The 17,399-nt window shown below is 45.1% G+C and overlaps 1 protein-coding gene across 10 annotated transcripts in view; it reads left to right on the plus strand.

The window, feature by feature from the left end:
• The window catches only part of DESI2 (desumoylating isopeptidase 2), a 50,985-nt gene extending 46,471 nt beyond the window's left edge, over window positions 1–4,514 (plus strand). For all 10 annotated transcript variants that reach the window (NM_001097419.1, XM_084978622.1, XM_084978626.1 and 7 more), the window contains 1 exon segment: window positions 1,001–4,514. In NM_001097419.1, the coding sequence (NP_001090888.1) occupies window positions 1,001–1,234 (234 nt within the window). In that variant the 3' untranslated portion in view covers window positions 1,235–4,514.
• Window positions 4,515–17,399: the final 12,885 nt, after the last annotated feature.

The following is a 17,399-nucleotide window of genomic DNA, read 5'->3' on the forward strand; positions in this document are numbered from 1 at the left end:
TGTCTGCCTCCCTGCCAGCAGGCCAGGTTCTCAGAAATGGTCAAAATGTGCCCGTTCCCTCCAGAGAGCCCACCCTGCAGCCCTGTGGTTAAGACAGAGACAGTGTCTGAATGCAGCATTAAGGCAAAGAGTTAATAAACCTTTGGAGAGAAAAGTTAATTTGACTACAGGGGCCAGCTTATTTACACTGTAATTTTTGGACATAAGATGCTTTGAAACTAGCTAGGCTAAAAGAGATGCCACTTCCAGATCATAGTTATAATGAATATAATCTTTGACGTCATTGGAGGTAAAACCACCTCAGGGACAGTAAAACATGGACTAGGTGACTGAGCCCACTTTCGCCTGCAGAAGAGAAGGACGGCTAAAAAGGGTCACGGTAGGAAGTTGCGGAAGACCTGGGTCCTGCTGTTTGAGACAGAATAAAGTTGAGAACTCCCTGGCCCTTCGGTTACTCGAGTAATACCTTGTATGAACAAGTCTTTTCCTCCATGTGTTGAGAGTACTTTTACATGTGTCTCAAAGTTGATGCAGAGACCAAAGAAAGGAGCCGGAGTTCCCGTCCTGGCGCAGTGGAAATGAATCCAACTAGGAACCGTGAGGTTGCAGGTTTGATCCCTGGCCTGCTCTGTGGGTTAAGGATCCAGCATTGCCATGAGCTGTGGTGGAGGCCAGCAGCTGTAGCTCCCATTAGACCCCTAGCCTGGGAACCTCCATACATCATGGGTGCAGCTGTAAAAAAAAAAAAGAAAGAAAGCCAAGTGGACTTAGCTTGACTTTACAGCTGTAAAAAGTACGCAACCTAACAGCGTTCTTCAGAAAGGAGGGGATGGAGAGGACCGTGGGGGACCCCAGGCTTCCGAGTCAGGGAGCTGCTTGTCCTCCCAGGCCTGCAGCAGGAGCACCAGAGGCTGACCGCCGCGCTTTGCTGTCTGTCTGCTCCCCCACCCTGCCCTCCTTGGCCCGCACCTTCAACCTCTCACCTCTTTGTCCTCTGTAGATTCTTTGTGGGAAGGAGATTCCTCGCTGGATCAATCGACTGGCCTACTTCAGCTCCTGCATACCCTTCCTCCAGAGCTGCCTCCCGAAGGAGTGGCTGACTCCCGCGGCCCTGCAGTCCAGCGTCAGCCAGGAGCTCCAGGACGAACTGGAGGAGGCAGAGGATGCGGCGGCCTCCGCCTCCATGGGCAGCGCTTCAGCAGGCTCCAGGCCTGGGCGCCACACCAAACTCTAAGGGTCTCCAAAGTCACACGCTCAGAACTGGCCCTGGCAGTTGACTATCCCTAGAGAAAAAGTCAAAGAATAAATGCCCTTTGGATATTTTGTATGCAAAGATGGCTCTCCCCCAAATCCCAGGTTTTCAGCTCAGGATTATATTTGTAATCAAAAAACAAAAACAATCACTTGGCGCAGGAGGGAGGACTTTGTATGAAACTGCCCTCTGTTTTTTTTACCCACTTGTACACCTGGATTTCCTCCTTCTGTTTTGTACAAGCTCTGTTAAGTTATGTTTACAGTATTTCGTATCGCTGTTTACAAATCTCGCATGGACTTCCTGCCACCATGAAAGAAGAAAGCCTTCCCGTCTTCAGCAGCGAGGCCAGGCCTCTCTGTGCACTTCCGACAGCGGCCCCAGCTGCGGCCTGAGCAGTAGGCCCGCGAGGAGGTGCTCACGCACTTAGAGTCACCACCACCTGCCTCACGGTTGTCTTTTAGGCGCGCTGGTCTTCCTTAACACGTTGGCACCAGGGTGCACAGAGGTGAAGGAGCACACGCAGCCCTGAGTCCGTGGTCCGAGTGAGGGTGGCCCCACCCCAGGCTGCCTTCCTCCTCGCCCACCCCCCCACCCCGGGCAGCACATCTCCGGAGGTCCCCACCCAGCGGTTACTTTCTTCCCAAATGTGTGTCCACCCTCTCGAGGTGGCACACCCTGGTGTCTGCCAGGCTTTAGCGCCTCTGATGCTGTAGGTAGATGTTTTTGGTTACAGATCCTCTTGATAGTAACGGATGATGTTTTTGCACATGGGTTGGGGGGGCTTCCTTTTTATCTTAATACGTACTGATCTCCCTGCACAGGAGCTTCTTCGTGGGGTAGGACTATCCTAAGCGGTAGCCTTCTGAGTAGCAGTATGAGTTGACATTCAACTGCTTTTAACTATTCAAGCTACCTTTTCTACTACACCTTGAAAACTAGAGTCTTCAAGTAACACTCTCCAGAAAGTCAATACTTTGATAATGTAAACGTTTTATGCACCATAGCAGAAAGAGTATGTTGGAATTGGTTAGTTTCTTACGGTAGTTTCACCTCCCAATAGAAAGCCTCGCCTCACTGACCTCTTGTTGGAAAATCACACGTACGCGTCTTACAGGTCATCTTTTCCGTTCTCTCAGATGTATGTCTCTTACTTAACTGACTCTAAGAATGAAGCTGTCACCACAGATGAGTCCTCACTAGCAGGGAGCCTGTCTGCTCAAGTCTACTCCCAGTTTGACCCTTGGATGTCAGAGCCCCGTCATTACATGTCACATTCAGTGTTTCTGCCTTAAGAGCGAATGTCCTACACAGAGTTTTGGATGCAGTGTATAAATTATCCAAGGCAGTGACTTCAGCGTTAGAGATATTGTTAGCTTTAAAGTCGTCTACGTTTCTTTAAACGTCTTCATTGGGTTGTTTGCTGCTGTTCTTTGTAAGGACCCATATCCTTCAGTAAACTACATTTTTTAACTTTTCCATAAGCTGATTTTGATTGATTTTTATCAAATTAAGCACAACCTGTTCATAGGGGAAATAAACTTTGGGTTTGACCTGAGGAAAATGAACCCACTTAACCTAATTTATGCTTTTGGCGGTTTTGTTTCTGGAGAGGAAAGCCTTGGTGGATTATTCTCAGTTCTCGCAGGGGAGAGTGGGGGCAGGGGACAGAGCACTTGTTTTAAGAGATGAGAGAGGAAGGAATATATCATCTTTACGGCAAGTTGACTTGGTTCAGGTCTAAAAATGAGATTTAGAACAAAATGCTAAAAAGACTCTTGACTGACTTAGTTCACTCCAAGAAGAGTCTTAGCACCAAAACCCAGGTTAGTGAAAAAAACGTTTGATGAAGTTTGCTTGGGTTCTTTTTAAAATAATGTGGATTCCAGTTTTTTCTAATCCATTCACATGTACATGATTTTAAATCTGTGCTCCTGACGCGCATGGCAGAGCGGTCGTCACTTAGGCGCGTGGCGGGGGGGCCCCAGGACCCTCCCGCAGTTCTCCGAGCCCAGCATACAAATGACTTTCGTGTTACTGTGTTGTATTGACGTTCATCCGCAGCATTTAGAGTTTAGAAATGACGTTAAGGACCCTGGTAAAAAGAAATAGTGGCCTAAGGCCAGTTATCATACAGTAAGATAACATGTTGGACATGAGATTGCTCGCAATCTAATCCCACTCGAGGTCGAGAGCTAAGTGTCTTTGCTTTAGAAATTCCCGTTTAAGTTAGTTTGCTCATTGCAGTTCAAAGCTGAGAAGGAATTAACTAACATTTAGCCACCTTTCCCTCGCCCTTAGAGGAGGAGAATCTCGCTCTCAGCCTGAGCTCTGTTAAGAAAAATCCTCTATCACAGATGCTGTCATTAAGATACCTGTGACATGATGGCGTCAGATGCTCTCTTTGTGGTTGTAACCAAGTGAAACGCGTTTCTCATGTGGCTGAGACAGTCGGAGAGCTTTGAGGGAGTCAGAAGCTCCTGGTTTCTCCTCTTTGTTTTTGGGGCCGTTGGGTTTGCTTTTGGTTTTGTTTTCAACCCTAAGAAGGGGGCACCGGCTTTGGAAAGCGGAGCCCGCGGAGTTGCAGGAGGCAGCGATGCGGTACAGGAAGCCTCCACTCGATCCCTGAAATCCAGCCAACGGTTGCTCTGACCCACAGCAATAGCGCAGGTTCTCACCACCAGCATTTGTACAGAGCAGGGAATCCTGGTTTTAAGCCGATGGCTAGCATGGTGCGTGGGAGGAGATTCTGCTCTATGGCAGCTGCAGGACCCCACATCTACAGCCTCTTTCCACTGCAAGACGGTAGAAACACATTCACTGCTTCAGGGTTCGAATCTGTGTGTCTTCTTGCGGCTCCATTTCTATCCAGTATGCTGTAATTTTGATACATGCTGTATTTTCTTTCCGTGACTCAGTTTAAAAGGCTTGGGTTTTTTGTTCAGCAAGCTGGCCATCCTGCCGCTGAATCTCCTTCCCTTCTGTGAGGTTTTAGAGCGCAGCCCAGTCATTAGACTCCCTCTGTCTACTCAGTCCACACACATCTTCATCGTTTGCAAGGTCTTACGGCTGTTAAAGAATCTTTATGAACCCGAAGATGATTTCTCGTGAAGTTGAATGCAAATGTACTGTCATTCATAGTGTTTATATTAAAAAAAAAAAAAAATACCAGGAATCTTCACTTTTGCTACCTTGATATAGCATTGGGCTATCATGTTAACATTGAAATACATCAATTTATTAAAAAATACTTTTCTAAGAACTGTTTTCTAGTGCTTTCTGACCCCCAGGACACTACAACGGTTACATGTTTGTGTTGGTGGGGGAAGAGGGGGTGGGAGGTTATTTTTGTTAGTTTTGTTCAATATTTTTTTTCAACTTTTAAAGGTGACACTCCATTTACAGTTATTACAAAATATTGGCTCTATTCCCTCTGGTGTACAGTACCTCCTTGTAGTCTGACACCTAGTAGAGAGGTTATTTTTTTAGGGCCTCACCCTCGACATATGCAAGTTCCAAGATTAGGGGTCGAATCAGAGCTGTAGCCACCAGCCTAGACCACAGCAACGCCAGAGCCAAGCGGCACTTGCAACCCACACCACAGCTCACAGCAACGCCGGATCCTTAACCCACTGAGCGAGGCCAGGGATCCAACCTACATGCTCATGGATACCAGTCGGGTTCATTATTGCTGAGCCACAATGGGAACTCCAATAGGGCGGTTACTTTTAAAATCCGGGAATCCCATCTGCTCTGCAATGACAGCCCTTCTCCATGAGGTATTTATTTCTCTTTTATTTGCAAGTACAGCTACTCCCGTGTATTCCTCTCGAGCACAAGGCCGTGGACCAGTGTCTTCACTGACAAAGAGCATAACCGCGACAACCCCGGCTTCTGGGGAAAGAGACAAGGCCCCTCCCGAGGAGGGCGGGGAGCGGCCTGCAGGCCCCTCAGTCTGCTCACCTCCTCTCCTGGACGGCCCTTCAGGCCTTCTCGTCACACCGCCCACGTGTTCCCCACACGTGTCACCCTGAGAACCTCACTTTGCGTCTCATTGAAAACAGGTGGAGTTCCCGTCCTGGCACAGCGGAAACGAATCTGACTAGCATCCATGAGGACGCTGGTTCGATCCCTGGTCTCGCTCAGTGGGTTAAGGATCTGTCATTGCCGTGAGCTGTGGTGTGAGTCGCAGGGGCCGCTCGGATCCCACGTGGCTTTTGCTGTGGCTGTGGTGTAGGCTGGCAGCTGCAGCTCCAATTCAACCCTTAGCCTGATAACTTCCATATGCTGCCCTAAAAAACAAATTTTTTAAAAAAGAGGCAATTTAGGCGGTTGAGCTCTGTATTGGGGGAAAAAATACCCCATTTTCCCAGCTCTGTGTTTCTCCTTACTGTCACTCAGAACACTTCCCTTATGACACTTCTGTCACCAAATCTGTGGGGCTTTTCCACATGCCAAGCAATTCTCCATGACACCAGCTGGTGGGCCTACAACTGAATTCTGACACCGTCTACCTGGAGATGCCTCAGGTCCCACAGGCTGAGGGCTCAGTCTCACCAGACTGCCCCCAACTTGACATGCCAATCGCTGGTCACCACAGGTCCCCAGGTAATCGGCAACTTCTGTCCAAGTGGGTACAGATCTAGGGTTCCCACACCCCACTCCTGGAGTTTGATTGATTTGCTACAGTGGCTCATAAAACTCAGGGAAACACTTCCATTTACCAGTTTATGAAAGGATATGATTTCTTTTTTTTTTTTTTTTTTTTCTAGGGCCACACCTGCAGCATTTGGAGGTTCCCAGGCTAGAGTTCAAATCGGAGCTGCAGTTGCCGGCCTACACCACAGCTGCAGCAACTAGGGATCGGAGCTGCTTCTGCAACCTACACCACAGCTCACGGCAACGCCAGATCCTTAACACACTGAGCAAGGCCAGGGATCGAACCCGAAACCTCATGAATACTAATCAGGTTCATTACTGCTGAGCCACAACGAGAACTCCAAGTATATGATTTTTTTTTTTTTTTTTTTTTTTGCCTTTTCTAGGGCCGCTCCCATGGCATATGGAGGTTCCCAGGTGAGGGGTCGAATCGGAGCTGTAGCTGCCAGCCTACACCACAGCCACAGCAACACGGGATCCAAGCCGTGCCTTCAACCTACACCACAGTTCACAGCAATGCTGAATCCTTAACCCCCCTGAGCAAGGCCAGGGATCAAACCCGCAACCTCATGGTTCCCAGTCAGATTCGTTAACCACTGCACCACGATGGGAACTCCTCCAAGTATATGATTTTTAAAAAAATACAGATGGACAGCCAGATAAAGAGGTATCCAGGGCAAGGTCTGAGAGCCCACAGGAGCAGGAGTTTCTGTCCCCGGGGAGTTGAGCTGTGTCACCCTCCCCATGTGCGGGTACGTTCAGCCACCAGGAAGCTCTCCAAACCCCATACTATTGGGATTTTTATGGGGGCTTCTTGACATAAACATGATTAATTACTAACTCCATTTTCTGCCCCTCTCACTTTTCTAGAGAAGTGTGAGGAGTGGCTGAGAGGATAAAAACTCAAGCTTCTAGGAGTTCCTGTCATGGCGCAGCAGATACGAATCCGACTAGAAACCATGAGTTTGTAGGTTCAATCCCTGGCCTCGCTCAGCAGGTTAAGGATCCGGTGTTTACCATGAGCTGTGGTGTAGGTCGCAGATGTGGCTCAGATCCCGTGTTGCTGTGGCTGTGGTGTAGGCTGGCGGCTACAGCTCCGATTCAACCCCTAGCCTGGAAACCTCCATATGCTGTGGGTACGTCTCCAACAAGACAAAAAAAAAAAGTTCAAGCTTCTAATCATGGCTTGGTCTTTCCAGTGACAGGAACCATCCAGCACCCGCCCAGAGTAGCCACAATAGAACACAAGTCACTCCTAGTGCTCTTGTCACTTAGGAATTTACAGGGTTTTAAGGGCTCTGCCTGGAATCGGGGCCAAAGACCAACACATGTATTTACTATTATCTCACAACTTCCCGTTTTCCAGTCTACATACGCATCTGAGCTTGTTCCCAGAGTCACCACCGGTTACAATGGGAAAACTTCCTTACTGTTTTGAAAAGCTAACCCTTCTTGGAGTTCTCCTGCGGCCCAGCGGGTTAAGGATCCGGCATTGTCACTGCAGCAGCTCAGGTCACAGCTGTGGCATGGGTTTGAACCCTGGCCTGGGAACTTGCACATGCCAAGGGTGTGGCAAAAAAAAAAAAAAAAAAAAAAAAAAGCTAATCCTTACTTCGTCACTAGGTCTAGAGCCCATCCTCTCTCACCCCTCAAGGATCGGCTCCAATCTTATTCCTTCTCTCCTTTGAAACATTTCTCCCCTGAATCGTTCCTATCAGCATAAAACAGGTTCCACGTTTTTTCAGCTAAAACCGAAAGTGAGCAAATGCTATCACTGACATGTGGAATCTAAAAAAAAGGACACAATGAACTTCTTTGCAGAGCAGATACTGACTCACAGACTTTGAAAAACGTACGGCTTCCAAAGGAGACAGGTTGGGGGGTGGGGGGATGGGCCGGGGGTTTGGGATGGAAAAGCTATAAAGTTTGGTTGTGATGATTGTTGTACACCTGTAAATGTAACAAAATTCACTGTGTAATTTAAAAAAGAAAAAAACCCGAAAGCCACAACAAAGGCTCCCTTCCTTCATCCCTGACAGTCCAACATTCCCTGAGTTCGAGCCACGACAAAAGTTCATGCACCTTCATGTCCCATTCACCCCATAAACGACATTTTTGGAGAAATGAGGGGTTCCCGCCATGGCGCAACAGGATCAGCAGCGTCTCTTGCAGCACCAGGACACAGGTTCAGTCCCTGGCCCGGCACAGTGGGTTAAGGATCCAGTAGAGCTGCAGCTGCGGTGTAGGTTGCACCTGTGGCTCAGATCTGATCCCTGCCCCAGGGAATTCCATGAGCCGCAGGGCAGCCAAAAAAGAAAAAGAAAAAAAAAAAGAAAGAAAAATGGAGTCCTGAAGAAAGCTTGAACACTGATGATCTTATTCACAATCGCTAAGACATGGAAGCAACCCAAGCGTCAGTCAACAGATACGTGGATTAGCAAGACATGGTATAGACATACCACGGAATATTACTCAACTTAACAAGGCAACTGTGGAAGTTCCCATTGCGGCGCAGCAGAAACGAATCCGACTGGTATCCATGAGGATACGGTTCGATCCCTGGACTCACTCAATGGGTTAAGAATCCAGCATTACTGTGGCTGTGGTGTAGACCGGCAGCAGTAGCTCCGATTCCACCCCTAGCGTGGGAACTTCCATATGCTGTAGGTTCACCCCTAAAAAGCAAAAAAAAAAGGCAAGTGTGACACATGCACCAACACGGATAACTCTTGAGGACGTTATAGTGAAATGCTCCAATCTCAAAAAGACATAGGTGCGGGCTCCACTTAAGTGACGTACTTAGAGCAAACCTAACCTATAGGGTCAGAAAGCAGAATGGTGGTTGCAGGGACTTGGGTGAGGGGGGTGGTGGTGAAGGAATGGGGAGTGTTTGGTGAATGGGGATAGAGTTTCAGTTTTACAAGATGAAAGGAGTTCTGGAGATGGAGAGTGGTGATCATAGCATAACATTAGAAATGTATGTAATACCTCTCAGCTGTACACCTAAAAATGCTTATGATGGTAATTTTTTTTTTTTTTGGTCTTTTTGCCATTTCTTGGGCTGCTCTCATGGCATATGGAGGTTCCCAGGCTAGGGGTCTAATCAGAGATGTAGCCCCCAGCCTACACCACAGCCACAGCAACACAAGATCCGAGCCGCGACTGCAATCTACACCACAGCTCACGGCAACGCGGGATCCTTAACCCACTGAGCAAGGCCAGGGATCAAACCCGAAACCTCATGGTTCCTAGTCAGATTCGTTAACCACTGCGCCACGACGGGAATTCCCCTATGGTAATTTTTTTGTGATGCATATTTTATAAGAAAAAGTTGGGTAAGTGTTAAATAGGTATTTTCTGAACATTCTAAAAAAATTTTTGTTTACATGTTTCATTTATCTACACAAATATATGTATGTGAAAGAACATATAGGATGTATGCGTATAGTCTGAAAAATAAAAGGAACACCTCTCTGTACCCATCATCCTGCTTAAAAAATAGAGCATGAGCTGGAGAGAGGACAAGATGGCGGAGGAGTAGGGGGACACGCTCGCCCTCTCCCACAAACACAACAAAAAAAGCACATCTACAGAATAAAGGACTCGCACAGAACAGCAACCAGTCGCTGGCAGAGGAACCTAAACTCCAATAACAGCAAGAAGTTCATGACATTACTGGGCAGAACGGGAGAAAACAGGAGAGTGAGAGAAGGTGAATCCGAGCGGGACGGGCGCTCCCGAAAGGGAACTGCGGAGGAGAAAGGGATCCCGCACCCTGGAAAGTCACCTACCAGGGCAAAGATCAAACGAACCGGAGGAATCTCCAGATGCAGAGAAGAGTGTAGCAGTAAGTTGGAGTACGGAAAAGCCAATCAAGAACCGAACGAACCATCTGAACTACGGGCACAGTCACCAAAAATTGAGATGCCTGGGTGGGGGCTGGACACCGAATCCTCGCCTCCGAAGGTTAGTCCCCGAGAGGGGGCCGGGGGACGCCTGGGTGGGGGCTGGGCACCGAGACCTCGGCTCCAGAGGTTAGTCCCTGTGCTGGGGGGGCGGGGCAGAGCAGAAACTGCTTGGGAGGTCTAGAAACCATTTGACAGGGCAGAGACTGCCTGGGAGACTAGAAAACAAAGCTGTCGCAGAGGAAGGGAGCAATACTCCAGGGGCGGGGAAGTGGAAAGCCACATCAGAGGGAACCTGGGAGAAGAGCCTGGTCTGCACCCGTGCTGGGGAGGGGAGAGAAGAAGGGGTGGGTCCCCATAGAATACCCCCCACGCCACAGCAAGCTTACAGGCCCGCTAGCTAGCAGAAAGCTGGGCTTCCCAGTGCATCCCCTCCCCCCACCCCCACCACCCCCTATGCTCTCACCGGACCTGGGGCTGCCTGCCATCCAGGAGGGCTGGCCTCAACAATTGCCTGAAGCCTACCACAGCAGGGGCTGTCCCTGCACAGGCCTGCTTGCCCTTTGGAGGGGCTACACTTCTGCAGAGCAGCACCAAACACCACCAGCCCCCGAGAAAAGGCCTGCAGCCCAGAAAAGCTAGAACAAGCTTAGCCAGAACGTGAATAGATTGGCCTAATTCTCAGACGGTTTTTCTGAGTCGGGCTGCCCCGGGGAGGAGCCTCTTGGATCTCCAATGGCCCTGCTACCCACCCAAGCCCCCAGGGGGTGCTGAGACCTAGTGGACCAGCTGCATAGGACTGCCAGCTCCAGGCAGGACCCCCTGCAGCCCAGAAAAGCTGCAACAAGCCTGGCCGAGTTGGGAAAAGATCTCAGACGGTCTTTCTGAGTCGGGCTGCCCTGGGGAGGAGCCTCTTGGGTTTCCAGTGGCCCTGCTACCCGCCCAAGCCCCCAGGGGGTGCTCCAATCCCGTGGAATAGCTGCTCAGCACCACCAGCCCCCTGGAAGAGCCCCTGCAGCCCAGAAAAGCTGCAACAAGCTCGGCCAGACTGTGAAAAGATCCACCTACATTCTCAGGCCATCCTTCTGAGTTGGGCTGCCCTAGAGAAGTGCCTCTTAGGTTCTCAGTGACCCAGATAGCTGCTCCAGACCCCAGGGGGTGCTGCACTCCTGAGGAACAGCTGCCCAACACCGCCAACCCCCTGCAAGAACCCCACAGCCTAAAAACACCAGAGCAAGCTCTGCATGACCAAGTGAAATCTGCTACCATCGTGGGGTGGACCTCCCAGGCCTGTCTGCCCTCAGGAAGCCCTCCTTTGTTTCAAAGAAACACTGTTAGCCCCATCAACACTCCAGAAAAGCCACACTGCCTCAAAAAAGATTGACCAACAACGCCAGCCCTCAGGAAATATTCCACGGCAGTGACAAGGCAAACACTGCCCAATAACAGAGAGTACAACTCCCTCAGGAGAAAGAAAACAACAAGCAAGATGAAGAAGTTGAGAAACCACCCCCAGTCAAACCAACAGGAGAACTCACCTAAAACAGTCAACAATGAAACAGATCTCTGCAGTCAGACAGACCTGGAGTTCAAAAGAGAAATAGTGAAAATACTGAAGGAATTAAGAGAAGATATGAACAGTAATGCAGATACCCTCAGAAAGGAACTAGAAAATATAAGGAGGAGCCAAGAAAAACTAGAACATTCATTTGCAGAGATGCAAACTGAACTAGGGGCAGTAAAAACCAGAATGAATAATGCAGAAGAACGAATCAGTGATATGGAAGATAGAATAATGGAAATCAGTCAATCTGGTCAACAGACAGAAGACCGAATCAAAAAACTGGAAAGCAATATAAGAGACCTATGGGATAATATAAAGCGGGCCAATCTACGCATAATAGGAATTCCAGAAGGAGTAGAAAAAGATAAGGGGATGGAAAATATATTTGAAGAAATTATCGCTGGAAACTTCCCAAATCTAAAGGATACTGGATTCAAGATACAAGAAGCACAGAGGGCCCCAAACAAACTGAACCCAAACAGACCCACAGCAAGACACATCATAATAAAAATGGCAAAAATTAGTGATAAAGAGAGGATCCTAAAGGCAGCAAGAGAAAAACAGAATGTTACCTACAAGGGAACCCCCATAAGAATATCAGCTGATTTCTCTACAGAAACACTACAGGCCAGGAGGGAATGGCAAGAGATATTTAAAGTGCTAAAAGGAAAAAATATACTCTATCCAGCAAGAATATCATTTAAAATAGAAGGGGAAATAAAAATTTTGTTCAACAAACAAAAACTAAAGAATACAGCAACACAAAACCCAGGTTAAAGGAAATATTGAAAGGGCTTCTCTAAACCAAAAAGAAAGGAAGGAAAGGGAAGAAAAAAGAAAAGAAAAAAAAAAAAGAAGAAGAGGAAGAACTAGGACTGAGGAAACCGCAATCAGAGAGAAGTCACTCAAATAAGCCAGCATACAGATTTAATCATGAACATGCTTCAAACAAAATAAAATTAAAAAGAAAAAAATAAAAAAGAGTCATCAAAACCATAAAATGTGGGCAAGGGATGTTAGGAAGTAAATAACCCTTTTTGTTTGTTTGTATGTTTCTCTTCTTAATTTTAATATAGTAATGAAGTGTTTGAACTTACAGGACCATCAGGCTAAAACACACAATTATGGGAAGGGGTTAGCATACTTAAAAAACAGGGCAACCACAAGCCAAAACCAAATATTGCATTTGCAAAAAAAAAAAAAAAAATACACTCAAGCAGATAATAACAGGAGACCATCCAACCAAAAAAAAAAAAAAAAAAAAAAAAAAAAGGAAGAATGGAGAACCATAGAATCAACTGGAACACGAGGTTCAAATGGCAATAAATAATCACCTATCAATTATCACCTTAAATGTCAATGGACTGAATGCCCCAATCAAAAGACACAGAGTGGCTGAGTGGATAAAAAGGCAAAAACCTTCAATATGCCACCTACAAGAAACTCACCTTAGGACAAAAGATACATATAGATTGAAAGTGAAAGGGTGGGGAAAAATATTTCACGCCAATAGACATGACAGAAAAGCAGGAGTTGCAACGCTCATATCAGACAAAATAGACTTTAAAACAAAAGACATAAAGAAAGACAAAGAAGGACACTACTTAATGATTAAGGGATCCATACAAGGAGAGGATGTTACTATCGTCAACATATATGCCCCAAATACAGGAGCACCCAGATATATACAACAAATATTAACAGACATAAAGGGAGATATTGATGAGAATACAATCATAGTAGGAGACCTTAATACCCCCCTCACATCAATGGACAGATCCTCTAGACAGAAAACCAATAAAGCAACAGAGATCCTAAAGGAAACAGTAGAAAAATTAGACTTAATTGATATCTTCAGGACACTACATCCAAAAAAATCAGAATACACATTCTTCTCAAATGCTCATGGAACATTCTCAAGAATTGACCACATACTGGGACACAAAGCGAATCTCAATAAATTTAGGAGCATAGAAATTATCTCAAGTATCTTCTCTGACTACAATGCCATGAAATTAGAAATCAACCATGGGAAAAGGAAAGAGAAAAAACCTACTACATGGAGACTAAACAACATGCTACTAAAAAACCAATGGGTCAATGAGGAAATCAAAAAGGAAATTAAAAACTACCTTGAAACAAATGATAATGAAGACACAAGCTCTCAAAATCTATGGGATGCTGCAAAAGCAGTGCTCAGAGGGAAATTTATAACAATACAGGTCTTTCTCAAAAAAGAAAGATCCCAAATTGACAACTTAACCCTCCACCTAAATGAATTAGAAAAAGAAGAACAAAAAAGTCCTAAAGTCAGCAGAAGGAAGGAAATTATAAAGATCAAAGAAGAAATCAATAAAATAGAGATTCAAAAAACAATAGAGAAAATTAATAAAACCAAGATCTGGTTCTTTGAAAAGGTGAACAAAATTGACAAACCCCTGGCCAGACTCATGAAAAAGAGGAGAGAAAGAACCCAAATAACCAAAATTATAAATGAAAAAGAAATCACAACGGATACAGCAGAAATACAAAAAACCATAAGAGAATACTATGAACAACTGTATGGCAACAAGTTTGACAATCTGAAAGAAATGGACAATTTTCTAGAATCTTACAGCCTGCCAAAACTGAATCAAGCAGAAACAGACCAACTGAACAGACCGATCACTAGAAATGAAATTGAAGAGGTCATAAAATCACTCCCTACAAATAAAAGTCCAGGACCAGATGGCTTCACAGGTGAATTCTATCAAACATATAAAGAGGAATTGGTGCCCATCCTCCTTAAACTCTTTCAAAAGGTTGAAGAAGAAGGAATACTCCCAAAGACATTCTATGAGGCCACCATCACCCTCATTCCAAAACCAGACAGAGATACCACCAAAAAAGTAAACTATCGCCCAATATCATTGATGAATATAGATGCAAAAATTCTCAACAAAATCTTAGCCAACAGAATCCAACAACATACCAAAAAAATTATACACAATGACCAGGTTGGGTTCATCCCAGGTTCACAAGGATGGTTCAACATACGCAAATCAATCAGCATCATACACCACATTAACAAAAAAAAGGTCAAAAATCATATGATCATCTCAATAGACGCAGAAAAAGCATTTGACAAAGTTCAACATCCATTCATGATCAAGACCCTCGCCAAAGTGGGTATGGAGGGAACATTCCTGAATATAATCAAAGCCATTTATGATAAACCCACAGCAAATATAATACTCAATGGGGAAAAACTGAAAGCCTTCTCACTCAAATCTGGAACAAGACAGGGATGCCCACTCTCACCACTGCTCTTCAACATAGTTTTGGAAGTCCTAGCCACAGCAATGAGACAGACAAAAGAAATAAAAGGCATCCATATAGGAAGAAAAGAGATAAAACTGTCACTGTATGCAGATGACATGATTCTATACCTAGAAAACCCTAAGGACTCAACCCCAAAACTACTTGAACTGATTAATAAATTCAGCAAAGTAGCAGGATATAAGATTAACATTCAGAAGTCAGTTGCATTTCTGTATACCAGCAATGAAACATTAGAAAAGGAATACAAAAATACGACACCTTTTAAAATTGTACCTCACAAAATCAAATACCTCGGAATACACCTGACCAAAGAGGTAAAGGACCTATATGCCGAGAACTATAAAACTTTAATCAAAGAAATCAAAGAAGATGTAAAGAAATGGAAAGATATTCCATGTTCCTGGATTGGGAAAATCAATATTGTAAAAATGGCCATACTACCCAAAGCAATCTACACATTCAATGCAATCCCTATCAAATGACCCAGGACATTTTCCACAGAACTAGAACAAACAATCCAAACATTTATATGGAACAACAAAAGACCCAGAATCGCCAAAGCAATCCTGAGAAACAAAAACCAAGCAGGAGGCATCACTCTCCCAGACTTCAAGAAATACTACAAAGCCACAGTCATCAAAACAGTGTGGTATTGGTACCAAAACAGACAGACAGACCAATGGAACAGAATAGAGAATCCGGAAATACACCCTGACACCTATGGTCAATTAATCTTTGACAAGGGAGGCAAGAACATAAAATGGGAAAAAGAAAGTCTATTCAGCAAGCATTGCTGGGAAACCTGGACAGCAGCATGCAAAGCAATGAAACTAGAACACACCCTCACACCATGCACAAAAATAAACTCCAAATGGCTGAAAGACTTAAATATACGACAGGACACCATCAAACTCCTAGAAGAGAACATAGGCAAAACACTCTCTGACATCAACATCATGAATATTTTCTCAGGTCAGTCTCCCAAAGCAATAGAAATTAGAGCAAAAATAAACCCATGGGACCTCATCAAACTGAAAAGCTTTTGCACAGCAAAGGAAACCCAAAAGAAAACAAAAAGACAACTTACAGAATGGGAGAAAATAGTTTCAAATGATGCAACCAACAAGGGCTTAATCTCTAGAATATATAAACAACTTATACAACCCAACAGCAAAAAAGCCAATCAATCAATGGAAAAATGGGCAAAAGACCTGAATAGACATTTCTCCAAAGAAGATATACAGATGGCCAACAAACACATGAAAAAATGCTCAACATCGCTGATTATAAGAGAAATGCAAATCAAAACTACCATGAGATACCACCTCACACCAGTCAGAATGGCCATCATTAATAAATCCACAAATAACAAGTGCTGGAGGGACTGTGGAGAAAAGGGAACCCTCCTGCACTGTTGGTGGGAATGGAAACTGGTACAGCCACTATGGAGAACAGTTTGGAGATACCTTAGAAATCTACACATAGAACTTCCATATGACCCCGCAATCCCACTCTTGGGCATCTCTCCGGACAAAATTCTACTTAAAAGAGACACATGCACCCGCATGTTCATTGCAGCACTCTTCACAATAGCCAGGACATGGAAACAACCTAAATGTCCATCGACAGATGATTGGATTCGGAAGAGGTGGTATATATACACAATGGAATACTACTTGGCCATAAAAAAGAATGACATAATGCCATTTGCGGCAACATGGATGGAACTAGAGAATCTCATCCTGAGTGAAATGAGCCAGAAAGACAAAGACAAATACCATATGATATCACTTATAACTGGAATCTAATATCCAGCACAAATGAACATCTCCTCAGAAAAGAAAATCATGGACTTGGAGAAGAGACTGGTGGCTGCCTGATGGGAGGGGGAGGGAGTGGGAGGGATTGGGAGCTTGGGCTTATCAGACACAACTTAGAATAGATTTACAAGGAGATCCTGCTGAATAGCATTGAGAACTATGTCTAGATACTCATGTTGCAACAGAAGAAAGGGTGGGGGAAAAATGTAATTGTAATGTATACATGTAAGGATAACCTGACCCCCTTGCTGTAGAGTGGGAAAAAAAAAAAAAAAAAGAAACCAAAAAAGCACACACAAAAAAAAAATAGAGCATGAGCAGGACCTAAGAAGTGCCATCTCCCTCCCCACTACAGGGAAACGCTATCCCGAACTGTGTGTTAACTATTCCTTTGATTTTTTTTTTCTTTTCTCTTCTTTTTTTGCTTTTAGGGCCACGCTGGTAGCATGTAAGTTCTCAGGCCAGGGGACAAATCAGAGCTGCAGGTGCTAGCCTATGCCACAGCTGCAGCAGTATAGGATTCTTAACCTACTGAGCGAAGCCAGGGATCGAACCTGCATCCTCATGGATACCAGTAGGGTTCATTTCTGCTGAGCCACAACAGGAACTTCTCCTTTGCTTTTTTTCTTTCTTTTTTTTTTTTTGATGAGTTTTAATACCCACATACATTATATTATATACCACATATATTATATACCCTAGACAGTATATTATTTGGTTTTACCTATTTTTCAACTTTTTTATCAATGGAATCACTTTGTATATATTCCCCTGTGATTTTTTTTTTTTTTTTTTTGGTCTTTTTTGTCTTTTTAGGGCCGCACCCGCAGCATATGGAGGTTCCCAGGCTAGGGTCGAATTGGGGCCACAGCTGCTGG

Source organism: Sus scrofa, chromosome 10, assembly GCF_054392235.1.
Source record: "Sus scrofa isolate SSC_HxYL_T2T_F1_AM1 chromosome 10, Sscrofa_HxYL_maternal_Yorkshire_Landrace_v2.0, whole genome shotgun sequence".
In the NCBI taxonomy this organism is placed as follows: domain Eukaryota; kingdom Metazoa; phylum Chordata; class Mammalia; order Artiodactyla; family Suidae; genus Sus; species Sus scrofa.